The 19,791-nt window shown below is 51.0% G+C and overlaps 7 protein-coding genes across 7 annotated transcripts; 4 read left to right on the top strand and 3 right to left on the bottom strand.

The window, feature by feature from the left end:
• Positions 1 to 178: 178 nt before the first annotated feature.
• On the top strand, positions 179 to 1,946 carry BKA67DRAFT_659975 (uncharacterized protein; the record flags this gene model as incomplete). Its single annotated transcript, XM_046107543.1, has 2 exons — positions 179 to 1,352; positions 1,405 to 1,946. The coding sequence occupies 2 exons, from the start codon at positions 179 to 181 to the stop codon at positions 1,944 to 1,946; spliced, it is 1,716 nt and encodes a 571-aa protein (XP_045957628.1).
• Positions 1,947 to 2,621: 675 nt separating this feature from the next.
• On the bottom strand, positions 2,622 to 4,050 carry BKA67DRAFT_314352 (uncharacterized protein). The gene has a single exon (XM_046096167.1). It carries the CDS (start codon positions 3,698 to 3,700, stop codon positions 2,810 to 2,812), a length of 891 nt encoding a protein of 296 aa, XP_045957627.1. The 5' UTR covers positions 3,701 to 4,050; the 3' UTR covers positions 2,622 to 2,809.
• A 1,035-nt stretch (positions 4,051 to 5,085) lies between these two features.
• Positions 5,086 to 6,140, top strand: BKA67DRAFT_659973 (uncharacterized protein; the record flags this gene model as incomplete). The annotated part of the gene is made up of 2 exons (XM_046107542.1): positions 5,086 to 6,063; positions 6,120 to 6,140. The coding sequence occupies 2 exons, from the start codon at positions 5,086 to 5,088 to the stop codon at positions 6,138 to 6,140; spliced, it is 999 nt and encodes a 332-aa protein (XP_045957626.1).
• Positions 6,141 to 6,630: 490 nt separating this feature from the next.
• BKA67DRAFT_537032 (uncharacterized protein) lies at positions 6,631 to 7,356 on the bottom strand (the record flags this gene model as incomplete). The annotated part of the gene is made up of 1 exon (XM_046100248.1): positions 6,631 to 7,356. The coding sequence occupies one exon, from the start codon at positions 7,354 to 7,356 to the stop codon at positions 6,631 to 6,633; it is 726 nt and encodes a 241-aa protein (XP_045957625.1).
• Positions 7,357 to 8,247: 891 nt separating this feature from the next.
• BKA67DRAFT_519200 (putative monooxygenase) lies at positions 8,248 to 9,640 on the bottom strand (the record flags this gene model as incomplete). The annotated part of the gene is made up of 4 exons (XM_046098077.1): positions 8,248 to 8,513; positions 8,571 to 9,047; positions 9,100 to 9,428; positions 9,483 to 9,640. The coding sequence occupies 4 exons, from the start codon at positions 9,638 to 9,640 to the stop codon at positions 8,248 to 8,250; spliced, it is 1,230 nt and encodes a 409-aa protein (XP_045957624.1).
• Positions 9,641 to 10,920: 1,280 nt separating this feature from the next.
• Positions 10,921 to 16,472, top strand: BKA67DRAFT_569238 (uncharacterized protein). Its single transcript, XM_046103102.1, has one exon. The coding sequence runs from the start codon at positions 11,251 to 11,253 to the stop codon at positions 16,096 to 16,098; it is 4,848 nt and encodes a 1,615-aa protein (XP_045957623.1). The 5' UTR covers positions 10,921 to 11,250; the 3' UTR covers positions 16,099 to 16,472.
• Positions 16,473 to 17,258: 786 nt separating this feature from the next.
• BKA67DRAFT_569236 (uncharacterized protein) lies at positions 17,259 to 19,424 on the top strand. The gene is made up of 3 exons (XM_046103101.1): positions 17,259 to 18,436; positions 18,501 to 18,903; positions 18,959 to 19,424. The coding sequence occupies exons 1-3, from the start codon at positions 17,738 to 17,740 to the stop codon at positions 19,321 to 19,323; spliced, it is 1,467 nt and encodes a 488-aa protein (XP_045957622.1). The 5' UTR covers positions 17,259 to 17,737; the 3' UTR covers positions 19,324 to 19,424.
• The last annotated feature ends 367 nt before the right edge of the window (positions 19,425 to 19,791 follow it).

Here is a 19,791-nt window from a genome sequence, read left to right as displayed (position 1 = left end):
CAAGCATTTCACCGGTAGTTTGCGCTTCGCGTTGCGCCCACGCCATACGTCGAAACTGTTTGTGACAGATTGTCTCTATTTGTTCCGGGCACTCAACGGAAAGCCTTGATTCACACAGCCCCTGGAGACGCTTTTTCAAAAAGGCCTGTCGCTGCCTCAGCCTGGCCACGAAATCAACATGCCTTCTTACGTGCGCGATAGCGAGAGGACCACCGATCCAGCGATTTATGAAGCTGATGGGGGCAGCCAGGATAATGTTTACGCGGATACGTCTGGAAACACATTCCCAGTTCAAGGACCCTCCCCTACGCCTTCAGAGCTGGAAATTGAATCTCGGGGGCGCAAGAAGACTCACCAGAGATCAATAACCGCCGTTCGAGTGGTCGATATGATAGATCCGGAAGGAAGCGACCCGCAGATGGATGAAGCCGTGAAGGGCGCGTGTCTCGACCAGTTGGCAGAGCATCAAACTGAGGAGCAACAGTCAGGTCTCATGACTACGAAAGAGCTGAGCATGCTCGCTCTGGTAAACGAGTCGGGCAGCTCAAGTGAAAGTAGCTCGACTGTCATTGCATCACCGCGCGGGAGGAGAACAAGTCGAGCCAGGAGAGACAGAAAGACCCAGGTCTCACCGACCCTGAGAATTAATGCGATGAACTTCCTAGACTCGGACTCGCCAGTAGTCACAGACGAAAGCATAAGAAACTCGTTCCAAGGCTCATCTGCCTTCCCGGCTTTACATACATCACCATCCAGCAAAAGTACGAGTTCGTCGTATTCGGGCAGCCTGTGCAGTAATGGGTCTTCTGAAAATACTGATCATGACACCGATTGGGGCACAAGTCCTGAACAGAGTCCAGCAAAGAAGGGCACCGGTATCCGCCCGATTCCTCTGGACGGGCGGCACAAAAGCTACGGCACACCTGAAATGCCACGAGGAAGTGCAAATCTCCCACATATATCGCCTGAAGCTTTGACATCGCATCCGGCAGGTCGTGCTCAAGTCCACCACGTCAAACATCTTCCGAGGGCCGAGAGGCTACCTTTGACAGGATACGAGCAACTCGCCTCCCAACTAGCAGGTCAAGCTTCTAATCGTGCGGGACCATGTCTGCGTCCCATGTACAGGCGGTTCGAGACCCTCAATCACCGTCTGCTGTTGCATCTACAGGATGAGCTGTGCGAGCTGGAGGAACAACTGCATCGATTGGACACTGCAGATACCCAGACTCGGCGGCTACAGAACTGCATCCTACCAGCATCTCGCCGTGCCGAGGCTCTGTCTGGAGGTGAGCTTCAATGGCACAAGACAGATATATTGGGAAAGATCGGCTTCAAGCTAGAACAGTACAGTGCGCAATGTCCTTTCTGATGAGGTGACAATTAGCTGACAAGCGGTATTAGACCGTGTTCTTTCGTCCCTCAAATCGACAGAATCTTTCACGAGGCCTACAATGGCAGATGTCCACGAGTATCGCGGTTACCTGGCTACCCATTCCCCCATTGCAGAACCCGAAACCCGTTTCCTCGACACGAGCGAAGACCTCATTTGCCTGGGCGATCAATCAGAATCTGATGGTGATGATGAAGACGCGGCCGCAACTCCCATGCCCCGAAAATACTCCATCCTTTTTGCTCCCAAAACTCCCGCAGACTCTGCTGAGGCTGACTATCTCGGAACGGACTTTCAGGAAGATAACGTAATCGCTCGTCCCTCGATACCTATCAACCTTGCCATGGTGGTCGCTGTTGTAGTTCCGACCTTGACATTCAGTGTGATACCCGACTACATAGGTCGGATGGCTGTTGTACTCCTGGTCGGAACGGGTGTGCTGGGTGCACTTGTGCAAAGCCAGGCAGTTGGAACGCATGCTACAACGGACTTCTGTATCTGTGCCGGAGCGTACGGCGCCATCATGTCTCTGATCGCAGGAGTCTACCGTTGATAAATCTGCCGTTGATGGGCTACTGTTTCCACTTAGTCTAAAGGTAAGCAGCAGTCCATTCGCTAGGCACAAGGCTACACAGGTCAATGCCGCCTAGTGTGAGAAAAAGGCAGATCGAAAGGTTCATGCCCAGCTCGCTCTATGTGGCACCCCAGACGCCTCACCGGATCTACCGACAAAGAACCAGTCACGGTCCAGCAGTCATATGTCTTCAGCTCGCTCTGATAGTTGGTAAATGATCAGCCCGTCAAACATGGCTCCTACCCAACATTTCGCTTTCCGTAAACAATTTCGATACGCAACTGATCGGTCGACTACACTGGTCTACCTGTCGCTTGTGGATTGCTTCTGCATTTTGGCGTGAGCCGTGAAAACATTCAAGACGCTGCAGTTGACATGCTCGAGGCCCGGGGGCACGTGCGAATGAGCGCAGGCTTGAGAAATGTTTAGTCGCGATGTTGAAGCTTGGGCGTAAATATTCCGCATAAGCAAGCAGTCTTATACCTCGACTCTAAGACTTATGGAGGAAGTATTATATTGTGAAGTTGAAGGAACAGTCCGAATACCCGCTCTCTCTGCAGCCATCTCGTTGTGAGACCCGCGGATCTGGCCCACGGTAGGAATTCTTGTGCTTGGTTCCTCTAGATATAATTCTGAAGCAATAGGAACAGTCTCGGAGCAACTCTCAAATTTCCATCTAGACAGAGAATTGTAATGTCGAAGGGCAGGATATCCCACGAACAAATGGAGTTCCACTTGGTGTGACGGTCGTCGCTTCTCATTTCTATATTATAGTGCTCAATCTAGAAACTATCAATTTATTAGTAATATCAAGTCTATGTGACTGCCAGTGTAGGCGTCCGTCAGTAGCTTGCGTCAAGCTGGTTGAGATTATCGGACGTGCCCTGCGATAGCTCAAAACCTAGAGGCGGCAAAGGTATCTGCGGCCAGCCCTGGCCCGCCGGTACTTCATTCTGCGCCTCTGTCTTTTTCCGGTCCTCTTCCTTCTTCTTCTCGCGCTCGACTCGTTTGTTCTCCAGCTCTACTCTCATGCGTGTAGCCCATTCAGCAAGCTCAGGATGATGGTTAAGACACCATAGAGCAATCTCGCGTGTTGCTAGAGTGTCCTCAACGCAATCGTGGCCCTTTTTTTTCTCGACCTGGACAAAGAGACCAGGCAAGGACTTGGCCAGCTCCTTCAATCCCCAAGTCCTGCCCAGTCTCTCCGTATCGCCGTATACGGCCTCAGCTGTCTGTATGCTCGTGTCCACAATCTTGCTATGAGCAATGCGTAGGATGTGTAGGTCGTTCTCCACAGCATGCCCGACGATGATCGTGTTCACGTCGATGAAGCTGAGGAGCTCCGCTCGGGCAGCCTGCCAGCCTCTTAAGAGCCTGCCACTCTCTCTAGCAGCGCAAATCTTGGGATATGAGACCCCGCTATATCGTGTGTTCCAGTTGAGGACCTTTTCTCTGGGCAGGACCAATTTGTCGATCAGAACCACACCCGTCAAGACGTCTACGGCGCATAACTGTGCAAGCTCGTTTCTCTCCTTCTCTTTACCCCCTTCAAACCTGCCAGACCCAACGGCAACCATTTCACAATCAATAGCCACAACTTGGCGGGGACATCGATGTGATGATGCTGGAGTCATGGCGATATCCCTCAAGTTGATACCGTCTGGAAGGTGGAGGTCAGGCCAGGATGAGAAGTTCTCTGCTATGAGGAACTTCTTCTGCGTCAGTCTGCGCATTGAGTGGCACCTGAGCTGGAGCGCTTGGAATAGCCTTTCTTGGTCCGGCAGGGTGAACAAACTATACTGGTTTGTGCCGTGCTGCTTGTAGCCACTGACATGGCAGCCGTCCACAATAGGGTAGTCTGGGCTATCCAGGAAAACAAGTGGCTTTGATGACCATGGAAAATCTGCCAGAAGTTAGCCTATCTTGATCCTCAGTAGACTTCCATTGACGTAACAGTGAATGGCATCGTAGGCTACTGGATTTGGTACGGTCTTTGTGGGGAAAGCTGGCAGTGTATCATGGGATAATATTGGCTATCACATCGAGACTAGTAGTGATGCATGCGACTCTATGACATTTGTGTTTGTGCATGTTTCTTGGACTAGACTGACCTTTTATTGAAGCAGGATGCTCCTGGCTGCTGTTGGCCGAGACAGTGGTAGAGTTGTTTGGCGACATGGCAGTTACTGGCTGAATTGAGCTGGCCGTAACTGAGATATGGAATATTCCGCCCGCAGCGGCTGGATTGTCGTTGTTGCTCTTACCCGCCCATGCATATGCCGACGGCCCTCTAGCTTATTGCCAAACTTCTTGTTGACGTCGAGGTGTTCGAGTTGATTATTCAATATCGCGAGCTTAGGTGTGGTGATGATTTCTAGTGCTGCTCAATGCTTGGGAGTTCTAGAAAGGCTGGCAAAACTGGCACAGCTTACAGAAACGCGGTGTCATATGGCCTGTTTTGGCAACATGATTGGCCGCAATGGTTAGTGTCTAAAATATCTGATGACAATCCTTGCATGACAAAAGATAGTCTCGTATGAGAAAGTTGTCAGATATCATATCGGGCCTTCAGAGCGCTGCGTGTTGCTGCAAGCTGTTTGTGCAGCAAAAGAATTGGGAAGTAACAACCAGCAAACCCCACTAACAGCCCCAAAGTTTCGGCTCACAACTTTCCAATTCAGCCCAACTGCAACACTTGAATTCTGAATATTGAATCGCCAACTTTGAAGGTTAAACATTTGATAGATATCACGTGCCATACATCAGATCTACAGCTCGTACGGAACAGTTGTGGGACAAGTTGGATCATTGCACGGGAGAAGATCAGCTTCCGATGGGTATGCAGTGACACATTCTGCTGCAGTCCAGCTGTATGAATTGCATCAATGTGTCGAGGAGCTGAAATGTGCACTATTTGTTTAGATAAACCGTCCTGACGTCATGATCAGCTATATCTGTTGTGCAGCCGCTGTTGTGCAGAAAGATCTTTGACGTATTCGCTAGCCTCGGAAATTTAGGCGGAAATTGGCAGCTCTACTATATCTTTCGCAAACTCAATCACAATCTTCAAATTGATGTATACCATCCACGTGACCAGTTTTTATAGTCAATACTCAAAATGGCGGACCGCATGCGATTTGACGAGTCACAGATACAGTCTTATTATAACCGTATCGCACTACCAGAAGACAAGCGCCATTTCTCTGTAACATCACTTTCGGATGTGGACAAACTCATGTATCTGGACCTTCTGAAGAAACACCATCTCGTCACCGTCCCCTTTGAGAACTTGACGCTGCACTACTCATGGCACCGCGTCATCGACGTCAGCATCCGACATCTCTTCAGCAAGATCGTCACGTACAACAACGGACGCGGCGGGTACTGCATGGAGGTCAACTCGCTCTTCCACATATTACTGCTGTCGCTAGGCTACGATGTCTTCATGGCGGGGGCCAGGGTCTACTCGCCCGAGCGCAAGGTGTACGGCGGGTTTTCGCATTGCGTCAACATCGTCAACATCGGCGGCGTTCGGTACTTCGTTGACGTGGGCTTCGGAGCCAACGGTCCTCTGTTTGCAGTACCGCTGCAACTGGGCCAGGAGCATGTGCATGTTACACCTGCGAGGGTAAGGCTGGTCCGCGAGCCAATTGTGCAGAATGTGAATCAGGACAGCAAGGTTTGGATTTATCAGCACAAGATCAATGCCGAGTCCGATTGGGTTCCGATGTACTGTTTTGTTGATTTCGAGTTCATCCTTGAGGACATCCGCGGCATGAACCTCTCACCCTCCAAAAGCGTCACCTCATGGTTTACGCAGAAGATCGTCGTAACCCGGTTCACGACGAAGCGCGAGGTACAAGATGACGGAGATCTTAAACCGGTCGAGAAGGCTCTGAATTCCGGCCCGAGCGACGAGATTGATGGTGCGTTGATAATAGATCATAACAAGCTTAAATGGAGGCGAGATGGACGAAATATTCTGGAACAAACATTCGCGAACGATCAGGAAAGAATCAACGCTTTGGAAAGATACTTTGGAGTATCATTGACCGTGGAAGATCGCGAAGCCATACGGGGGACTGCGGGAGAAATTGTAAGACGGACACCGACAACAAGCACGAGAGGGACTTTCACACTAACAAAGAACAGAAACAATGGCGTGGATATTAGACTGGCTAGATGAACGGACGATCATGCTTGGACAGGGCGACAGGTGTTGACGTTGTGTTGTCTTGGCCTTTGAGTATCTACCATGCTGAAGGTCGGACAACGGACACGGTCATGATCCACATATATTCTACTAGCTTAGCATCGAGGAAGATGTCATGCTTACTATGCTGGACATGTAATTAGGTAGGCTCAATCAATTGAGGCTGTGCTTGATTCGGGCGATAAGAGGCTACAGTTTTGATGCATGTGCGATTCATGCATTGTTGCACATGATAAGTGAAAAGTTTAGGAACAGTAACTACAATGATGTGACCGCATCTATTTGCCCATACTTGCTGTCGGCAGCTCTTGGGCTCAATTCAAATTCAGCACGGTGCATGCCAAGAAGAAGAACGTCAGACCACAAAGCGAATAGAATAAGGAGCATTGAATTAGGAGAACATCCTGCACAAACTCAATCAACGGGCATATGTTCAAACTAAACTAACCTCTAATCCGAGGAGGACGAGCTGGATCCACTGCCGCGACGCTTGTGATGCTTGTCATGCTTGGACTTCTTCTTCTTCTTGTCCTTCTTGAAACTATCTTCCAACTTGTGCCCAGCAAACGCTCCACCAAGAGCTCCGAGGATTCCATGCCCGGCCATTGCACCAGCTGTGCCGCCAGCCACCGCACCTCCTAGAGCGCCTAGTATGCCCCTCTCGCCCTCTTGTGGGGTTTGGCCAGCAGCGCCCTGTCCGTACTGGGGCTGATGTTGGCCTTGACCGTACTGCTGTTGCTGATGGCCTTGACTGTATTGCTGTTGCTGATGGCCTTGCTGGCTGTAATCCTGGGAATGACCTCCTTGAGGATATGCGCCCGGCGGTGAGCCACCCTGGCCATATTGCTGATGAGGGGGCGGGCTCTGGTAGCCATGGGCGGGTTGGCCATAGGGTTGACCGTAGCCGCCGCCGTGCTGCTGTGGTGGCGGTTGTCCATAGCTTGGTTGAGTACTATGGCCGCTGTAACCTTGCTGATCTTGAGGTGGGCCGCCACCGTAATGATGACCTTGAGGTGCGGGAGAGCCGTAACCATTGCCGCCCTGCTGAGGGGCATATTGGTTCTGAGGTGGGTAGGGTGATTGTCCACCATGTTGACCTTGGGAGTAACCTTGTTGTTGGTTATAACCGTAGTTCTGTCCTCCGCCACCTCCGCCGTAGTAATCTCCTGCTGACATGGTGGGATGGTTGTCCTGGATGCGCGAATAGACGTGCGGTAAGGAGTATGTGCAGTGATTTCTAGGTCTAGCTCCTAACAATTGATGAGTCAATGAGATCAAGAAACAAAGTAGACGATAAGGTTGTTCTTGGCTCGAATGTAGGTATGATGAGTTTAAAAGGAATGGGTGTTGTTGAGAACAGGTGGATACATATGTATTCGAACTCCGCTTTGCTTGCCGTGAATCCGTAGCAGATAAAGGCGAAGTCAGCTGTCAGAGACGAACCCTGATTGACAAGCCTCCATTTTGTGGCTGTGTGGTCATAATCACCTACTCAGCCACTGGCGACGTCAGATTATGTGATGCAAGGGCAACCGACAAATCTGACCAGCCTCAGTATGGAAAGTTCCAGGTGCGCATGTCACGTCAATTACCGCATGCAGAGAACATGTGTCAAGTTGCGTACTTGAACTATCAACCGAGGATTACTCCCTGGGCTCTTCCAGCGCGGCAGGGTTCAAGAGTAACAAGCTTCACATTTTCCCATTTTCCAGGTACGGAGTAAGTTACCTGGCACGAGCTGCAGCCTGCACAGCACATCCGCCACTATGATTGCGCAACCAACGCCACGTCTGTATTATGCTCGTAGACTTAAGTCTTCCATGCATGGTATCCAGGCTCAACACGGAATTGTATGACCCGAAGCCCAATCGATGCAAGAATATAAATTTCCCAACTTGCGCACAGAATGGGGCAGAGTAACTTCACCTAACCAGGCTAACCTGATCCCTGAGTCATGTAGCTCAATGCATACATAATTTGGCACAGAGGCACATACTGCAGCTAGAGGCTCAACGGAAGATCGGCAAGCCGTATCCATTATTAAGGGGTTCTTTTTGAAGCCGAACTCTACGAACAATCTTCCAGTTTCAGAGATTCCTCTGGTGTAGGTCTGGCCGGGTGGCCCCAAACCATCCATGGCTCGTTCTCTTGGCGGTCTCTGCGGATTTGGCCTCTCGACTGTCGCACGGCTTCAGATCCACGGGTGATCATCTCCTGTTGGTAACGCTTCATTGCTTCGTTAATGGTTGGGTATCCCCCATTGCAGGTTTTGGCTATACACGCAGCCAGGTTTAGACCATCGCGGATGGTATGTACACCTCCTTCACCGCGGACTGGATTGATCAGCCACGAATTTCGGCGCGGTTTATCGGTAGCCTAGACCAACTTACATGGAGCCATAGGATGAGCTGCATCTCCCAACAGGGTCACGCGACTGCTAGAAACCAGCTCCTGTTCGTCAATCTCGGCGTCTCGGAACGAAAATGCATCAGTGCGAACGCCCTCGGCTGGCGTAAGCTTTAAAATTTCTGTGAAACGGTCATCGAACGCTTTCGCGCACTGAGACACTCTCTCAAGTCGCTCTGCTTGCGAAGCATGCTTTGTCCAATGGTCAGGTTTGTCCGTATCCTCGTCGGGGATCATGAAGAACCAGTAATAACTTCCTGTTTTACCGTCTTCCGAGACCTTGTCGAGCCCAACGAAGATGGACAGAGTTCTATCGTCGGAGACGGCCAAGTAGGCGCTATGAGCAAGGACTAGCTGCCGCTCGAACTCGGCACCGGAGACGGTTGTTTCGCCCACAACAACTGCGAAGGGGTGGGTCTTTAGGGTTTTTTCGTTGTCGCAAGCGAGTAGATATTCTCGGACTATATCTGGTCAGCGCGGCGGTGTACTGAACACCCTAACGATTGGACATACCGCGGCTGTTTATCCCATCAGCGCCGACCATGAGATCTCCCGAAGCGGAGCTACCGTCTTGAAACTGTACGGTGACAGCATCCTTTGTCTCCTCGATTCTGACTGCTTGCTTGCCATATGTAATAGAAGTGTTGGTGGAGAGCCACTTGCGCAAGCGCTGCCGACTGGCTCGGAGTACGAACGTATCTGGTCCACCAGTAACACCGAGGCGGCTACCGCTCACATGCATGACGAACTGGGGCGGTAGCTTCAACGGCTGTAAATGGTTGACATTTGACACAACAGAGGGCAGATCATCTGGGACACCTGTTTGCAATTCCTCGAGGACACTGGCAAAGAATCAGTCATTGGTACGACGCTCTCCTCTCGGATCCCATGCGCACCTGTGTAGCCCAATGGCCCAACCTTGTCGTCGGGCATCTGGGCCGTCATCGCGTTCGAATATCTCATAACTGATGCCATTCCTGCGAAGACCTTGGGCAAGGGTTAACCCACCAAGCCCAGCGCCGACAATAAGAATATGCGGTTTCTTGGAGGTCATAGTCAAGGGTAGAGAACGGAATGAATATATTGTGGTGATACCAAGAATCGCCAAACATGCACGGAGTAGAGCATTAGGGTCTATTTATGTCCATACTCTTTAACAATGACCCCCGGGTTCCTTCCGAGCTCCGCAGATTGTAAGACTCTTTCGACGAGTGTGCAGTTCTTACACAGTGTTTAAGACTAAGATCGTCGGCGTGCTGTTTTAGGACGCCGGCTGACGTGGCCGCCATCCTTCTATAAATCTGGGGACAGGGCGATGACGCTTGCGACAGCGATCCTCATGACTTGGATCGCGAACTGCGAGGAACTCAGGCTTTAACTGCCGTAGTTTAATGGATGCACTGTCTATGTAAATAGCCGAGGAGTGATGCTGGCTAAGGTCAATTGAGTCATCCTGCCGCCACATGCGTAGTCAAACCATGTAGGGGATGCAATCACTAATACCAGCCATACTTGGGCACTGCTGGGTATACTCGGACAAGGTTGGTCTAGACTAGGGCTTTTTCCATAATCGCAAAGTGGTTTGTTCTATGGTTATTTGAGAGCTTCGGAAAATGGTGCTTAAGTGATGTATTCATCGGCCTCTTGGTGACTGTATCTTCGGAGAGCCAATTAAAAAGAACAAAATGAAATGAAACAAAAACCCAGCCCCCTATTGATACCAAGCGTCAATATTTTGGGTGGCTTGATGGCTGAGATTCTTTCTTTCTCGGTCGGTTTTTTTTTCTTCAAAAGTTTACGGATTAACTACTTTGTAACGCTACAGCGCATGCAGTCTTTCGTCGTACAGCAGGGCAGCAGGGCTCGGCACAAGGTCTTAGCGGATCTCCAACGCGCTGTCCTGCCAATGTCTCGCCCTATGAGGCGAGGGACTCGGAACGTGGCGCCAGCTTAATAGACCAAGCCAACCACTCAGGTCAACAAAGGATAAAAAACCAAAGCGCGTCATCACAGCGTGGTGGATTATGGTAACCCAATAAGTTATTTGGTGGTTGGGGAACTTAACGACCAGCTCATACAAGCATGATCCAAACAGAAACAACAACATGAACAAGAGGGTTCAAGCCAATGTTGGTTGAGAATTCTTTCATTGGTTTGAACCCGCATTTGACATTTCAGAGCTTGTTATCTTACGTGCTGCAATTATAGCGGCCCAAGCTTGCCCTCAGCTTGACTTCAGCACTCAACAAAGCAACTACCCTTAACAGTACAGTAGGTTAGGTACTTGTCCAGGGACAGGACATGCCAAAATTCAAGCTTGTTCCCAAAGGTCGAATGTTGTTTTCGAAATGCATTTCGTGATCTGCTCCAAAAGAACTGCAACTACACCGATGATGTATGAACAAATTTCTTGAATACGCTTCATTCCCTTTTCTAAGAATACCAGCCCGAGTTGCAAGCACCCCCAACTGCTGCGCACCACCTTGACTGATCTGCCTTCAAGGACAATCTTTGGTAGCTGATTATTTATTTGCCAACCCGGTCACTGATCATTCACTGAAGCCGACGCGGTTGCTTCTGCACCAAAAACAGACCCTTGTTGAGAGCATATTATTCCCAAACAAGAATTGCTGCCAAATGGCATGACAATCACGTATCGAACCTATGGATGAAGACGCGAGCCACCTTGAGGCCCATTCCTCTTCAGACGCGCTCGACAACAAGCAAAATGCTCCCCCACAACATGATGATAGCTATGTTGAAGATTCGGTAGACGCGCATATGGATATGCATGCCGACTCCATGACCGAGGAACGGCACCTTCGAGCACACCTCCTCCAAGATTTTGAATCCAGCTTCGTACCGCCCATATCCCCCATACGAGTGGCAGGACCCGAAGGCGGAATTGACGATACATACATGTTCGACGCCAATGCTGCTGCCAAAAACCCGCTCCCACCGAGTCCTAGCCCAAGTCCACATCCACCTTTAGAAGGAGCGCGTCCAAGCAGTAGGTATCAGAATGTAGTAGATCGCGATCCCGAGGTAGAGGCGGAGCCGCAACAAGATCGGCTTTCGATATCAAGCGCCCGTGCAACACACGACGCACAGCGCCCAATGTCATCCTCGGCGGCAAATCATCCCGCTACCCGTGCTTCGCCAGAACCCATAGCGGCAGAGACAGAGCCATTGGCAGTGGCAGAGGCCTCGCGACCAGACATACCTGAAGATGCCGAGCCGTCCCATGCTGAGGACAGCAACGAAGATAACGAGGACGCCACGATGGAGACTGCACCTGCACCAGAATCAGAACCTGGGCTGCCTGAAAGTACGACACCCAAATCCTCGATCACCCGAAGACCACATTCATCAGTATCCGAAGCTCATGCCGACGATTCCTTTCCTGGCACCGATGCCGAAGCTACCAACACGACCGCTTCTCTCGAGAACCTGTCCTCTTCTCCAACTACCGCCGCTGCTGCTCGAACCATTTCCAGAGCCATTTCAATGACCAGTCATGATCCTGGCTTGACCGATGATCATGGCACAAGCGATGCCGACCCTTCGATATCACATGAGAGCTCGATGTTGGAGATTCCACCAGCTGAAGATCGATCTCTCGCAGCTGGGGCGCCAACTGTCCAACAGGAAAGCTCGGAGCTGGACCTACAGAAACCCTTCCTCCATGCAGGGCATACACCTGGGAATGCTCTACGTTTCAGCGAACGACCCAAGTATTTGCGCAGTAGAAACGCCAGTCAGCGGTCATCTACCTCTTCCTTTGTCTCCAACGACGACGGTCATAGCGATGTCACGATTGGTGTCGATGCAGATTATGCGATACAGTCTGGCGGCGGCGCAGTACTAGCGGGAGGCATGCAGCGAAGTATTAGCACAAACGTACTCCTGCGCTCAATAAGTATGGGCAGCATGGCATCTGGCATTGACGACTTTCCGGATTCGAACAGGTCCCTCGAGCCCCTAGAACCTCTCGAGGAGAACGAATTGTCACCGGGCAGGTCTTTCAACATAAATGGAAACGAGGACAACTTGACAACACCTAGGCCGAGGAAGAGTAATGGGCTTCTCGCACCGACAGATACGGTGATCGCCAGGCATGTTCGCAATGTTGAGGTCCCCGAATCCGTGGCCCGCGAATATAAGACCAAAGGCCGACTTGAAACTCCCTCGAATCCTTTCCGCAAGATCTCCGCCGAATACACACCTGCGCCAGGCACTGCTGCTAAGCACGGCAGAAACCTGACGCTCAAGGAACAATCTAGCACCATTGAACGTCTGTCCAAGGAGAATTTCGATTTGAAGCTCAAGGTCATGTTCTTGTCGGATCGTCTAGACAAGCTCTCCGAAGAAGGTATTAAGGAGATGATCTCGGAGAACGTCGAACTTAAGACTTCGCTAGCGGTCATACAGCGCGACAACAAAATCTTGCGGAAGAGAGTCAAGGAGCTCGAGAAGAGGCTGCGCGAAGATGAAGACACCAGGCCGAGTACAGCTAGAAGCGGATACTCGTCCGACGGCCAAACAGGGTCGGCGTGGGACGAAGAAGCTCAAGAGCGTGAGGAGGAACTCCTATACCTGCGCGAGCGTGTCGAAGAATACATCACAGAGATCGAGCACCTGAAGAGCGAGAATATGGCACACGAAGCAGAGAAGAGGAAGTTGGCCGAGGCGGTCAAGACCATGGGAGATCGGGCTGGCGAGAGAGTTGGAGACAGTCTGGGTCGGCAAGAAGAGGCAGACGTCTTCAAGGACTTGTTGGAGCAGGAGACTGCCCGCCGAGAGCAGGCTGACGATGATAATCGACGACTGCGCGACGATATCTTCCGCCTGAAGCAAGAACTAAACATGACAGCGACAACGTCAGGAAGCGCTGTAAGTGGCGGCGCAGGCATGCACCATACCACCAACATTTACAACATTACGCGGAAAACAAAGGCTGGATCGCCCACGAGGTCACGGCCGATGTCCGGCATGTCAGGGGGAGACATGGACCAGGCCGGTTCGCTTAGTCAGTCGAGCACGTTGGTAGAAGACCTTCGCCGCGAAAGCGAACAACTACGTCATGAGAATGCAGAGTTGAGGAGAGAGGTGGGCGCACAAACATCAATGCTCACGTCACGAAATCGTGAAAAGGAGAGACTTTACCAGGAAATCGAGGACTTGAAGTTGGCACACCGACGTGTGGGCGCTCCATCAACCATCGACACTCTTCTCGATCGCTCTGCATCCCGAGCCGGTGCTCATGAGAGATCACAGTCGAGAGGTAGTGCCCGAACTCGACTCACCATGGCTATGGACGACCCCGCGCGAGAGGAACTTGAGAACAGACTGGCAGAACACCGCGACAAGATCAGCGAGCTCAAGCTGCAGAACCAAGAGTTGCAGCGCGAACTGGAGACTTGCATGGAGGACTTTGAGGTTGCGGTCGAGGCCAAGCGAGAAGCCGAGGAATCTGCGCTGGAGCTACAAAACGAGCTCGATGGTGCGTTGACTGACCTCATGGCTCTTCAGACTGAGCGGGACGAAGCGCTTCAGGACCATTCTCAGTTGGAGAGTGAGTTCGAGGTACTTCGCAGGGAAGCCCAAGAAGAGATTGATGCACTCGAGGGAGAAGCTGATCAACGCAACGATGAGATTCAGCGCCTCCATATTGAAGTACAGGATCGAACTGAGAACTTCAACGCTCTGCAGGAAGAGATGCGCAGGATGAGTGAAGCACTGATCCGACTAGAAGATGACCAGGAGCACAAGCATCGTCGTATCGAGGAGCTTGAAGTGGAACAGGTAGACAACAACAAGGAGTTGGAAGAACTGGAAGCCAAGTTACTTGAGTCCAACGACAAGGCCAGTCGTCTTGGTGTCCAACAAGAATCTAGCCAGGGAGAGATTGCTTTCTTGCGTGAGGAACAAGAGGCCGACAAAATCCGCATTGGTGACCTGGAAGCTGCCTTTGCGAATGCTGAGCAAAGCTTGCGAGAGGAGCGCGATCGTGCTAAGGACCTCGATCAGCGACTCGTTAAGGAACGCCGCCAGCGCGAGATCATCGCCACTCGCGAAAAGGAGGACGTGCAGCAGTTCGTCAATGAGCTTAACCGGGAGTTGACAACTTCCAAAGACGAATCACGCCGTCTACGTAAGAATCTGACGAGTCGTGAGGTTGAGGCTACTGAATGGAAGGAGAGGCTTATGGAGCTAGAAAATAATTTGCGCGAAGCTCTGGGTGATCTCAACGGTACCAGGTCTAGCCTGCTCAAATCAATTGCTAAGCTGCAGCGCGAACTAGAGAATACCGTCCGAGAGCTCGATACAACCAAGACGGCCTTGTTGGAGAAGGATCGTATTATCAAGCAGCGTGATGCACTGCTTGAGTCGCATGGCCTCGAGAGCAGGAAGCTCGCCGAATCGCTCGACAAGGAGCGCTTGGCCCACCGCAACACGAAGAGCTCCTTTGATACATTTCAGCGCACGCATTCACATGTTTCCCGTACAGTCACCAGCCAGGATATTCGTATCATTGAGCTGGAAACCACGCGTGCTGCCGACAAGAAGAAGCTGGCTCAACTTGAAACCAACTTCAAAGACCAGCTGGCAGAACGCAACAATCTTTTGCTGATTCTGTGGACAAGACTCTCGGCGCTTTGTGGGTCCGACTGGGCTCATGGTAACAGCCTGATTAACGGTCGGGCTCTTCCTAGTCTCGAGGCCGTCGCAACCATGCTACCTGGCTTCAGCAAAAACCTTCTCGCAGCGGTGAAAGCCATTGAATCCATACTTGGTGGCTATCAAACTCGCATCAAGTCTGTCGAAAAGGATCTTTGGAAGGAATACCAGTCCTTGGAGGAGAATTTGGATGTGCGCACCAAGAAGCTTGATCGCCTTGAGGCTCTCGTACGACACGGTGTTGCTACAGGCGATTTCAACACAACAGCTAAGATATCCCATCTTGAAGCCGCAGTCCGCGCGTTGAAGATCGAGAATGCCACCCTGATGAGAGCCAACGATGCTAAGACCAGGGCTGTCGGTGGCTACTTCGATTGGCAGGGGAACAAAGAAGAGGGAGAAGAGTACGGTAGTCCTTCGCCCAACGTCCCAACAGGGCCCATACGCAAAAAGCACGGCGACAATGAAAGTACGACAGAACGAAAGGTCAGCATGCCAAGAAGCAAGACTTCCACCACGCATCTCGAGGCAACGCCATCTTCTGCCTCGGCTAGCGTCAAGTCACGGACCAATACACTAAGCCGGAGCTCCTCAACTCATACGGCTCATACACAGATGAACCCTGCCGAATTAGAACGGGTTGCATCTAATGGAGAGGCGGACACGAAGTGGATGTTTAGACTGAGAGAGCTCGAATATAAGCTTAAACAAGAACGTGAGGCACGCAACATGGATCGTGCTGCAGCTAGGCAGAGAATAGCAGAGGGAGAGCGACAGAAGGACGAACTGGTGGCCGAGCTCGTCAGGGTCAGGAGGAAGGGTGGGGAATAGCAGAGCCATACTCATTCTCCTCCCTCGTCTTCCTCTTTTGTGCGTAGTCCCATCAGGGCGGCCAAGCACAAGTTTTCGGTGTTGTTCAGCAAGGGCGGTAGCGGTCATCATGAAGAATATCATGACGAGGAGTACAAGGAGTCCAAGGCTTAGCGTGTGACTATTACCGATATCAAAAGGGTGAAGGAAGACTTTTCAACTTCTTGAATGATTTTTGTTTTTTGGCCGTATCACAACTTTTGTATGGATTAGCTCTTTAGGAACTACGGCGTTGAGTGGCAGCAGCGCATTTCATGCTGCAGCAATACTGAATTTTTGTTGCGGGTGTAGTGTTTGGCCTGACAGGTCCGAAATGACAAAGAATGTTCAATGCACTGTTATTTACGTCTGCAGTGTGCTTCATGTTCACAATTTAGAGATATGGTCACAGAATCCCATTTGTGCAAGACCAAGATCATATCATTTGCCTATATTATCGGACCAAGGGCCTCCACAATGTTTGAACAGTATTCTACATCACTAGGGCAAGATAACACAATGTTGCAATCGGCAGGAATGACAATGGCGGCTAATATACTCCTATCCAGGTAGAGAGGACTTTTGCAGGTTGATGTCCATCTCGCCGTTGCCACCACGCGATCATGGCATCATTCTGATTAAATCCGGCAAGCTCTAGACTAATAATCATCTGTAAAGGCTGGGCGTCCATCCCTGCGAAGTGAAACAACGATAGCACTCTCGAGACAATATGGAAACACTTCTGCGAGATTATTAAAACCACCGTACATTATAATTGCCTGTATGTATGAGTGTGTTGATTGATACCAAATGGCAGAGCCAGCATTTGAAAATCAAAGTCAAGGAACCAACGGCATCTCCCAATTCAGCGCTGGTAGAGGCCCATAATTTATCTATTTATATATGCACTAGCGCGCGGTACATAATAACCATGTTGGCTTTGGAGGGTCTAAATCGCATTTTGAGAATACTCTAAAGCTATAAGACTGTCTTGCTCTAGCGACGATTATTGGTTTCCAGTTCGAACTTACTTGGGATGAGTTCACACAGATGGCAAGCTATGACACGGACTTGAATGACCTCCCTACCTACAAGGAGAAAGCATGTTTGGATACCAAGGAGATACTGCAATGGCATTGCATACACACAAGTAGTAATGACAGGAGCCAGTGCTGCCAGTCTGGCAGTCTAGCGGCCGCAGATGGTGTGGGTTTCTGCGCCTCGAAGGATCAAGGGCCTCCGCTAAACCAAAATCGTACAGGCATGAATGGCTTCTGTTTTGCGACGCATAAAATCAAAGAGCCCATAATTCCCGGGATTCAAAGAAGACGACAACTCACTATTGGCTGCCAGCAGAATATTAGCGGCTTGTGTGTCCTTGGCCCTTTCTTGGACAGGTCCAATACCCATCGCTAGCTCCCCTGTACAGTTTAAGGATGCAGATCCTCTTCACGGAATGTCGACGGCGCGAATTGGTAACGAACAGGGTTGATCCTCATGAGCTAACATGGAGCTCGCAACTCCAAACTTCTCCTTTCGTAGTCATTGCTTGGTGTTTTTCTCGATAACGTTGATTTCCTCGTGAGGCGGCAACACAGGCATAAGTGGCGCGTACACCAAGATGACCGGTCATGAGGGAACGGCGACAACCCACCACACCGCAGACGGTATCGACCATCAACAGCCCGGCCTCGAGGTTAATTATCCGTCTGGTCTTGAGGTAGACACGCGGTACACACCGACGAACGCGTCTGAGGGCCTCCAGGCCGTATATCCGTATCAGGACGATCTGAAGCTACCCTATACGCCCAACCATAGCATCGCGCCCGTATCAAAACCGGGGACGCACCATAATGGTGAGGGGCAGGTTGGACAAAACTATGATGACCAATTGTACTATAGCCCGTCCATGGAAGCGATCCAGATGCCGCAGCCAAAGAAGACCAGGAAATTCTCATGGATAGTGGTCGGTGCCGTTGCGATACTGGTGGTACTAGGCGCCGTGCTTGGTGGAGTGTTAGGTAGTCGGGCGGCCAAGTCGAGTACGAGCAGCGATGTCTCCGGCGCCAGCGGTAATTCGACGACGAACTCGACGTTGACGAATATCCGTTCTTCTTCGAGATTGGCGGTCAGCGGGTGGAGAGACGGGAGCGTTTATCGAATTCGCTTATTCTATCAGGGGCAGGACCAGAGGCTGCGCATGTCGACTTATGCCAGCAACGAGTCGTCGTGGTCTGATCCGATTAGCTTGACCGGCTTGGAGTATGCTGCGGGCGATGATACACCTCTTGCTGCTTCGGATTCCGTCCAGAGTTCTACAGTAAGTCGAAATGCTGGAAACTCTGCGGTTCTGCAAGTATGGTCGCTAATCAAGTCCGTCTCAGCAAAACCAGTACAAGTTGTACTACCTTGACCGGGATTCTATCCTTCGGGGACACGGGTTCGTAGATAAGCAGGGCGCCGCTGAGCAAGGTTCCCGTCTGGAACTGAACGATTACCCCATCACCATACCGCCGACTTCCCGGCTCGCGGCATACTGGCCGTTCATCGTGTCGCAGGACTCCGATGGAGCATTTCGGTGGATTCGCTACTGGGGCAGTGCGGGGAACTGGTGGACCAACAGCACACTCGACCTCATTGGGTCCGCAAGCGCGGCTATGGTGGTCCTGCCGGCGTCAGCGTGGTATCTCGACAAAGGCGGGTTTGCGTATCGCAGGAGCGATGGCAAGATGCGGACATATCTGACGGACACGAACAACAATGCCACAGGAGAGGCGTGGGGAACTGGTGAGATATGCATGCTCTGATATGTTTGGGAAACCGAGACTAATCGCTTCTACAGCCGACCTTTCAGAATCTATCCCAAGTGACACAGCCATCGGCGGGTTCGCAGTCGCCCGTCCCAACGACTCCAATAATCAGACCAACACATACCTCCTGTATCAAGATGATAGCGGCACCGTCCAGGTCGTCTGGCAGGACGACACCTCGGGGTGGAAGGGCCCCTCAACATACTCTGCTTTCGACAACGCCGACAATGGCACAGACATCACGTGTCTGACCCCTGCGGCATGGGATGGGGCGGGTGTTGAGATCACGAGCAATCAGAACATGAACAGGTGTTACTTCCAGGTCAACAACAAGGTCAGAGAAGTGTATTATGATGGGTCGAATTGGAACGATCAGGGATACCTGCCTATCACATGAGGAGGTACAGAAGAGGATCAGGATAGGGGTTATTATGATACCATGAGTTTGTATATAGCTAGTTGCATATATGCCTAGACCACCATATGATTTGAAAAGGCTTTCTGCAAAGCCATTCAGCTGTCTTCGGTCCGTTTGCTTCAGCGTGATATAACAGGCTTGGTTTGCGTCATCGTGAAGTGCAACTGTACAAAGCAGATGCAGAAGTACAGCATTCCGAATGAGGAGTCAGCCTACAAAGCATGATATCCAGCGACGGACAATCACCATGGTAGCTACCTAACTAAGGCAGAACCGCAATTATGCTGGCTATGTTACCAAGATTGGTGCTCTTGCTGCTTGTTTGTTATTTCTCATTAGAAGAATAAGGAATCATGCCTAGTCTTGATGCCCAGAGCGGTAATTGTTGCCCGGGAACTTGCATAGCGAACGAATTACTTTTCGTCCCGTTCGAAAAGACATGCATGG

This window comes from Truncatella angustata (genome assembly GCF_020726525.1).
Source record: "Truncatella angustata strain MPI-SDFR-AT-0073 chromosome Unknown BKA67scaffold_5, whole genome shotgun sequence".
NCBI lineage: Eukaryota > Fungi > Ascomycota > Sordariomycetes > Amphisphaeriales > Sporocadaceae > Truncatella > Truncatella angustata.
The sequence above is the reverse complement of the archived record's forward strand: the minus strand, read 5'-3'. Positions and strand labels throughout refer to the sequence as shown.